Source organism: Rhagoletis zephyria, unplaced genomic scaffold (assembly GCF_001687245.7).
Source record: "Rhagoletis zephyria isolate East Lansing unplaced genomic scaffold, Rhagoletis_zephyria_1.1 Rzeph_scaffold_04041, whole genome shotgun sequence".
Classification (NCBI taxonomy): Eukaryota; Metazoa; Arthropoda; class Insecta; order Diptera; family Tephritidae; genus Rhagoletis; species Rhagoletis zephyria.
Window position 1 is genome coordinate 21,960 of NW_016161124.1, and position 9,331 is coordinate 31,290.

The 9,331-nt window shown below is 35.6% G+C and overlaps 1 protein-coding gene across 1 annotated transcript; it reads right to left on the minus strand.

Moving 5' to 3' along the window:
- Positions 1–966: 966 nt before the first annotated feature.
- On the minus strand, positions 967–8,606 carry LOC108370157 (serine/arginine repetitive matrix protein 2). The gene is made up of 6 exons (XM_017625424.1): positions 8,286–8,606; positions 4,215–4,547; positions 2,740–2,855; positions 1,982–2,470; positions 1,586–1,905; positions 967–1,439 (listed from the first exon to the last, which is right to left on the minus strand). The coding sequence occupies exons 2-6, from the start codon at positions 4,425–4,427 to the stop codon at positions 1,333–1,335; spliced, it is 1,245 nt and encodes a 414-aa protein (XP_017480913.1). The 5' UTR covers positions 4,428–4,547; positions 8,286–8,606; the 3' UTR covers positions 967–1,332.
- Positions 8,607–9,331: the final 725 nt, after the last annotated feature.

The window sequence follows — 9,331 nt, forward strand, 5'->3', positions numbered from 1 at the left end:
CATTTGAATGGCCAAGTGAACAGAGCACAGATATACCGTTCAAAACGATCCGAGTTCGAGTATCGACCAACGGATTTTTATTTTTTATTTAAACATTTTTTCTTTTTTAATTGAGAAATTTTATTTTAATTTCATTTGATTTCAAAAAATATTATTTATTAATTTTTGCTTTATTTTAATTTATTATTTAAATTTATTTTATTACTTTTGATTGTTTTAGAAAGAAAAATATGCATATATTTTTTAATTAAAAAAATATTTATAAGGCTAGCAGATCTTTCAGTTAGTCTTTCGAAAGACAGTAAAGAGCTTTTAAGATATTTGCCAGATTAGATTGAAGGATAACCCGGCAATGATTGAAGGATAACCCGAAATAGGTCAGGCTCAGCAGTACCGCTACAGCAACAACTACATCAGGTCAACAAAGGAAAACTAAAATTCAAGCAAACAAACGAAGTGAATTCTAATTATACGCTGCGAAATGAGTTATGTTTCGGGAAAACAAAATTACAAGTTCACGAATAAACAAACAAAACAATGATATAATAATAAAGAAAGAATATAATAATAATAAAGAAAGAATAAATAATAAAAAATGTCCTCTATTACGTAAACAACAAACAAATCAATATGCATATCGCATTCAAAGCAGCTTTCGCTTCCTTTATTCTGTTTACTATGTCAATGGCATGCATATGAAGCAACATGTTAACGAGATACGTAATGAATTTGCGAAGGCGTCCCTTATCATAGCAGCTGGTATTAAGCAAGTCATTGGCAAGAGCAAAACTTTGGCAAAGAGAGTTGATATGCAGCCGTCTAGCCTCCTTCTTAAACGTGATACTTTAGTAAATTGGTTAAAGGCAGGATGTTAAAGACGTCAAAACTTCAACGCGCTTCCACTCTGCACCCCATATCCAAGCCAGAAATCATAAAAATTTCTTGATTAAAAGAATACAACCAGTATTATTTTGTATTTACTTAACTCATATTACATATATACTCAAATTTATTCAAGACGGCATTTAGTTTAACAAATAATATAAAATTCATATTTTCTTAGAGTTTTAAAGTAACTCAGATAAATTTTTATAAAGTACTAAATTAAGGACTTAATTTAACATTTTTTTATTACATATGTATGTACATAGGTTCAGAAAAGCAGCATTTTGCTAACTTACTTTACAATATTTATTTTTTTTTAATAATTAGACTCACGCCAGTTAGAGTAGCCCTAAAGTAAACTAGTATAGGAGTAAATTAAATATGTATGTTTTAGGTATGTAAACTATGCATGTGTTTCGCGGTGATTGGGATTTCCTCGCAGTCGACCTAATTTCGCAGCAAGAAGTCATTGCCCTCAGTTCTTGTTGTCGCCATATATTGGTCCAACTCCTTGTCCAACTTATCCTTATCAACGTCAGGCTTGGCATTTTTACCTAAAGATGAAAAAATAATAATTTAGAAATATGAACGGCTTACTTTAATTGGAATGTAAATGCAATATCGTAACGTCCTCTTCACACATATGTCACAGCTCCAGGCGCGGTGTGCGCAAGCCCAACACAAATTGGATCGTTTTTACCTTGATTACGACCACCACGTCCACCCCGACTGCGACTACGGCCTCGTCTTTGCTGTTGTTGTTGCTGTCCATTCTTATTACCATTAGCTTTACCATTTCTCTGTACTGGTGCAGTACGCCCTCCTCGTCTCTGTTGACTGCGACCACGTGCGCGACCACCCTGTACCGATCCTATATTGCGTTGACCAACCGCTGAACCCCCACGTGTTTGTGAACGTGTACGTAATTGTGTACGGGATTGTGTACGTGTCTGTGCGCCGTTGCGTGTGCGTGAACGCGAACGCGAACGTCCCGTTGCGTTTGTGTTTCTAGTCATTGATCTACATATGTAAATTATTAATACAATTTATTAAAACTATGTATATGTTTTATATTTAAGTGTTGTTAACAACTTACCTTCCCCGTATGCGGCCAGCGCGTCCACCGACGCCAGCAGCTGTATTTGAATTACGACGACGCTGTATACGTCCCTGTGCAACGCCACGTATGCCACTTGCATTACGGCGGGGGCGCCCAAGAGTTCCGGGGCGTCTACCCAAACGTGCCTTTATAGGTAGATTAGCTCTGGCGCCGGCATTGACACGGCTACGAGATCGCGAACGATCTCGCATTTGTTGGCCACCTGGACCACGACGACCAGTGCTACGTGACCGACTGCGTGTCAAATTTATAATCGCTACGGGGACTCTGGAACGACTACGCGAACGGCCACGCCTTTGCATATCATTCACCATATCTGTGCGTTGTAAACGTCGTTGGGCAATACGCTGTGCAGCACCACCCACCAGCGGGCGGCGCGAACCCAAACGGTTTGATACAGAATTTGCACGACGAAAGGGTCTGTTAATGGTTCGCTGGCCGTTCGATATCAAATCGGCTTCCATTCTGTATTAGATTTGAAGGAGTGAAGAAAGTTGAATATATTGTTTGGTATGCATATTGTACGAGTGCTTTCATTAATTCTTGAATAATACGCAGATGCAACAATTGCTATAAAGTCTTTAATTTAGATATCTTCCATAAAAGTTTAGATTGTCTGCATTTTTTTAGTTCATTGAAAATGCAGCTGCAACTAAAGCTTTCTTTATTGTAGCAGCTGCAGCAAATTCATTTACGATATAAAATAGATATGTAGTAGAATAAGTAATCCTTACGTTGCAACGGTGGTCAAACTATTGGTTCGGATCGGTTTTCCATTGGCTGCTACACGCAAAGCTTTTATAGTGCCGCGTCTCATGGCCACATTTCCTCCAATTGGACGCATGCTTCTCTGTAAGATCCACACAAAGTGTGAATTAGAAGAAATGTTTCAAAATTAAACGGTGATTCGTTTAGTTCCATTCGTTCGCGTCTACAAGATTTTAAGCGAGCAATATTGGTTGGCTCTTTGTTTTCATAATGCTCTGTATTCCCGAAAAACTCAGCCAAATGCGAGAGTAAAACCATTGTAAAAATTGTTTTGATTTGTATGCAGATTTTTTACANTGTTTTCATAATGCTCTGTATTCCCGAAAAACTCAGCCAAATGCGAGAGTCAAACCATTGTAAAAATTGTTTTGATTTGTATGCAGACTTTTTACATTTGCCGAAACAACCACCCAATTCTATAATGATCATCAAACATAGTAATCGATAACTATAAAGTTGTAAATATTTAAATGTATATGGTTGGCGTGTATGCAGGTTGACTGATATCGCAGGGTACTAATTCGTTACGTTATCTGCCAACAGCTGGGTACATTTGAAAACGAAGAGAAACTGCCTATACTTCGAATACGACGATTTTGATTCTTTTTTCCCCCGGACGCCTTGTGATTTCAGAATATGACGAAAAGTGAGTATTTGCTGGGGCGATGCTTGTAGACAGAATGCTAACCATATGGACGCGAAAACTCTCGTTGATGGGAAATTGCGAAAATTATGCACATGGTTTTTGTTGAATTGATTTATAAATCTGGTTGATTTGTGAGTAAGTTGTAAATTGATTTTGTTGCTGGATGTGGGTGCAGTTTGTAAATTAAATTCGTAGGTTTCGTTATTCCAAATAATGTCTTGTGGGGATGCTGTTAGAACGATTGTCCTTGGTGGGAATCAATAACTGCTACTGTAGGTGGTGTAGATCTAACTGCCTTGAAGACATTATTGTTAGAAGTCTCTCCAGTTACTTTCAGATGAGTCTTTCAGTTTTAGATGTTAGGGGGGTACAAAATATTAAATTGCAATGCAATTATCCTAATATTCCGAATATGTTCTTTAAAAAAATACCAAGTCAACCCGTTTTTATGAATGACGAAAAGCTGCTATTGCAGAAAACCATAATAGATTTCGCATTTAACCGTTCCATACATTGTATTCTGTTCCTTGTTAGTTCTGCTACTTCATATTCGCCGAGTATTAAAGCGCTACTTATAGAATTGGGTGTTGAGCTGATATCATTCCTATCTTTCTTCTTTGAAGCACACGCAATGTTAAAAACATTTTCTTCATGGTGCGACTGCGTAAAAACACTTCCTGCCTCTTAAAGGCCTCAGTTTACTTCCTTCAACTCAAATTATTTACTCTAAGCCAACCATTTGTTGTTCGTTTTCCATCAAGTGATAATAAATCTCGACACTTTCAAAACACGTACATTTTTTAGTTTTAGTGCTGTTTGCATTTTATGTCTCCTGGCTAATTGTTGTAGTAAACGGCGATTAGCGACAGATGTGTCACGAGCTGGACGAGGTGGACGCAAAGTCCGTTCCGGAACTTCACGACGTCGATCCTGCACTGCAGTAAAACGTTCATTCAACGACAATCCTGTAGAGTTTGTGACGTGAATTTTGCTTATTGATGCAGACATCGTGCAAATCTCTGATATTTATTTGCTGTTATGCTTTATGTAGAGTATGGTTTTATTTTCACTTCCTTATTGCGATTGAAGGACGCGTTTTAAACAGATCGAAGCAATCTTAGTTCAACACTGAAATAAAATTAAGAAATATATCAGTATTTATAGACAGAAAAGTCGAGGGCAATGCTTGTTAACAATAAGTACCTGGCGCTTACTACCTGTCGTAACAGTATACATACATATGTATGTATGAATTTATGAACCTTAACATTTGGTTCGTTAACAATGAACGACTTGAAATAAACCATGTATACGGTTGTTATTGTTTTAAAAATTCTCAAACTCTGGACCGAATTCTTTATAGCTAAGTATTTTGCACGCGAAATAGCCCCACACGGTGATCAACAAAAGTTAGGCTAAACTAGAACTCCTGACCGAGTTTTCCACGTTCCTAAAATAGTCGAGTCTACGTAACTGTAACGACCCAGATTCATATCTGGCCATGGTCAGCCACTCCAGCATCATTTCTCAACAACTCTTTGGGGAATTTGTGTGTCGTTTCAACTATGAATACTAGATGAAAAACTTGGTGAGAAATTCTGGTTTGGAGCTTTTAAGTAAGTGATATGCGGCCTAAGTTGTACATACGAATATATACTAGAGCAGTTCAAGATACTGTGCATATGCTCATGCATTTGCATATTCCTTGCATTTGTAAATTCTCAAAAATAAAATGCACACGGTTGAAAAGCTTTCGCAAAGAGATAACAAGTGACAGAATCTTTCACTTTTTTTTTTATTGTTCAATAAATGATTATAGATGACCAACGGGCCAAGGTGTAGGGATGGTATTTTCAGAGATGGCAGTCGAGAGTTCTTGCTTTAATTTAAGCTTAAGTCGAAGGTCAGGAATCAGCTTTTATTTTTTTTGCTAGAACTTCTCAAATATTACAAAAAACGCGATTTTTCGACAGTTTGACCTCATTGATCTCAAAATCTCGAGCTGATGGTAGCTTTATACTAACGGATTCGTAATCAGCACAAAATAGTCTATCAAAAGCAGTTTTAACATTCGCCACACCAAATTTTTCCATTTTTGTTGGCCTGTGTTATAATTATGCATACCTACTTATGTACATATTCTAATCATCGATCATCCATCTAATTTTAGTTTGCATGCCGAACGTAGATATGTACATACATGAATACTATGAGTGTACGCTGACATCGGCAACGATTACGAATCCACACCAGGGATGGAAAAGTAGGTACAAGTGTACCTTTTTACGACTTTTTCGAATCAAAAGGTACATTCGGTACACTGAGCTCGATTTAGGTTAAATTAAGAAACATTTTTTAAACAAAGAACATCATTGCGTCAACAAGAAATCTTAGCAAAGTGGTCAAATTCCTTTATTAAATTCTTTGTTAATAGTGAAAAACTCCTCACGTTTTGAGGGATTTCTAGCAAAGTAGCTACACTGCATGTGTGAATTTTAATTGTGAATGAGTTGAAAGTGTGGAGGAAGCAAATAATAATTATAGGCGGAAATATCTAAAATCTGAATTTAACATGGTGTGAAGGGAATTCATTTATCTTACAACGATGGATATGTAAGTCAAATTTTAGCTCAAGTTCGCCTGTCCACGAAATACCACGGTAGGGTTTTGTATCAAAGGCGTGGTTTACAAAAAAAAAAACCCAAAATGCTTTATGTATGCAGTGCAATATAGGCGAAATGGAAAGACTCCAACATCTGCTCTTCAAGTGCCCAATTTATTATTCCTTAAGGGACTACTACCGATGACCACTTCTAAAAGAGCTAGAAAGCAACTCAATGTATATATTCCAATTGATCGATCAATTTAGTCAGGATGGAGTACCTCTATGTTGTTAACTGTTTGCGATTCAGAGCCAACATATTAAATGAATAAATTGTGTAAACTACTGTAACTTTCTAAATACATTTTTAAGTAATTTCACTTTGACTATATTTTTGAATAATTATATCAAACATGCAAACTCAAATGTAACTATAGAAAAGCCTGCTGTTTATAAGCAGGGTTAAATAAAATGAATGAATGAATGATACCGAAAAAAATCATACAATTTTTTTTGTTTATAAAAAAAAATATTAGGAGGTCGCTCAAAGCGCTCAAAGTTTTCCATGCATTTTACATGGGGGAAAACAAGTTTTCGTAGAAATGGTATAAAATTCTTGAAAATCAAAATTTTTTAACGGAAAAAGTTGTTTCTCTTTAGGGGACTGCCAATAATAAAACCCAACTGTTTATTATAACATTTTTAAATACAATCCCCATTGAATTTTTTGTGGGTTTTTGGGGGCCTATAAAAACTAGTTAATAATAGAAAATGGTCATATAACCAATAATATTATTGAAAATCTCCAAAACAGAAACAAAGTTTTTCGACCGAAAAATATTATTTCTCAAGAATTCTATACCACTTCTAGGAAAACTTTCGAGTGCTTTGAGCCACCCCTAATATTTTTTTATTTCCACATAAAACTGCTTTTTCGGTACAGCACAATCCTAGAGGTCAAATTCCGACTTAGGCCCCTATTATGAGTTGCATTCGATTTTCGACTGTGGTCGAAAGTGCTGAGCGAACGAATTTTCATTTGGTATTATGGCGCTCATTCGATGAAGAATGGCGCTATTGTGAATTTCGCTCGTTTNCTCATTCGATGAAGAATAGCGCTATTGTGAATTTCGCTCGTTTAGGTTGTTCACAATAGTATATTTTTCACCGCTGAGAAGCTTTGTTTACAAATCGAGCAAACTAAATAGAGTGCTTATACATATTTATGCAAATTGTTATAATTAAAATGAAGTAAAAAAGAAAGCAATTTTATAAAAACGTGGTAAAATGAGTACAACGAGTTCTGGTTCAACGATTCGTCAGAGGATGAGAGCTTATTAAACTGGCCAGGAGTAGCAAATGCTCTCTTAAACATTTAAGTTTATTAGTCTTTCGAATATATTTTGATATAAAATATATTTAAGAAATTTGTCTACAGATTCATTAAAAAGTTCCGACCATCTAAAGAGGCGTTTGTGAGCCAAATCTATTTCAAATATTTTAAAACTATCAACAGCGCTACGATTTTGTTCTCAGAGATCGTGCCAACAAACATTGGGATTTTCTTTCACAAGTAAAACCAGCCTTTCGAGCTTGTGTTTAGTATTCACGATGTTAGAACTGCATGAAATTAATAAAAATTGTTTAAAATTAGTGTTTAGCCGCCAAAATGTAAGAAAACATATACAAAATCATACATTTTTCACAATTTTCTAACACTTCGTTACACCATCGAAAGCAAAATTCTGTTCGACAGAAAATTCGATACTCAACGAAAATTTCGACACGCCTGCATAGCTCATAATACGAATTTCACTTTCGATCTTCGATCTTCGATAGCCAGCGAAGATCGAAAATCGAATGCAGCTCATAATAAGGGCCTTAATTTTTTTTTTTTGAGCACCCAATGTACATACATATATGTATCTTTATTTAATTATAAATATTAATTCAACTGTATGTTAATCACTTTCTTATTAATGCAAATAATGTATAAATTTATTAAATTGTTACCAATTGTCTGAAAATAATTAAAAAAAAAGAACAAAATAGTTAGCTCCTTTTTAGATACATTTGACAATAAGGTACATTTCAATTGTCATATCAGGTACAATTTGAAATTTCGATTTTCCATCCCTGACCCACACCGAAAAAGCCAAAGGCCACAGAACAAAGAACTACCACCATATGTAAAATGGCGAAGACGAACAAAACTAACTTACATTGAGTCGATTAAATAAAAATACATATTTAGTAAATCTTACCTTAAACGATAAGCTGTTTCTGGATTCAGTATCCAAAAAGATGTATTTTACCACAATTTTTATAAAATGTCGTAAGGCGGAAGCTTCCGCAAACTCAGATATGGCCAGGCACCTTTGCCTGATCTTTCAGAAGTATTTTCTGCTATTCAAACTCCGTAAAATCCTATTGTCTCAGTTTTTCCGGTAATATTGGCGCTCAGTGAATATATTTTAAGGTTTTTAAGTACTTAAAAGAACTTTATTTCTGTACATTCAAATTTTTTCTCTAATTTCACAAGCACAACCTCCGTCTGGCTACAAATGCAGAAGAAAAATGGCGCCTTCGGGTCCATTTTCAATTAAAACACGAAGCGTGATTAAGCACGCAGGGTTGCTAAACTGATTGCCAGCTATAGCTGTATTCACACACTATATTTCAAGCATGCTTGCTGTTACTCGTTTGGAACACACATATAAACGCATAGATTTATTATTAAACTAATTCATTTTTATATAAAAGCCCACTGATTTTGTTTAAAAAAATTACCAATTTTATCCATGGACACCAACAATCGGCACTTGTTGACAAACGCTTTGCACTTACAACCACTTTTTATTAAAGGATACCATAGAACGTAGATAACAAAAAGGGGCAACTCGTTATAATTGTGCCGAAAGTGTGCAACAGGGGCGTGTTTTCTCTTTTCATCCAATCAAAAAACGCATTAGGGCAAAAGAGAAGGCACGCCCCTGTTACGCACTTTCGCTACAATTATAACGAGTTGTCCCTTCTTGTTATCTACGTTCTTGAAAATAATTTTATAAACAATCACCTCTGTATTTTACACATGCACTGAATATCATATATTTGACACCTTCAATTATATATTTTCTAAATTAAATTACATTTTTCCAATCACTATGCAAAGTAACCACGAAAATTCACAATTACCGCTTTCCTTCTCTTTTGCTTGTATTTTCCGTATTCGAGGCGAAAATAAAAGAACTGCCGCGGCAGAGTGAAAACGGAGACGAATTCTTCTTGTTAACGTTTCAGATACGGTCAA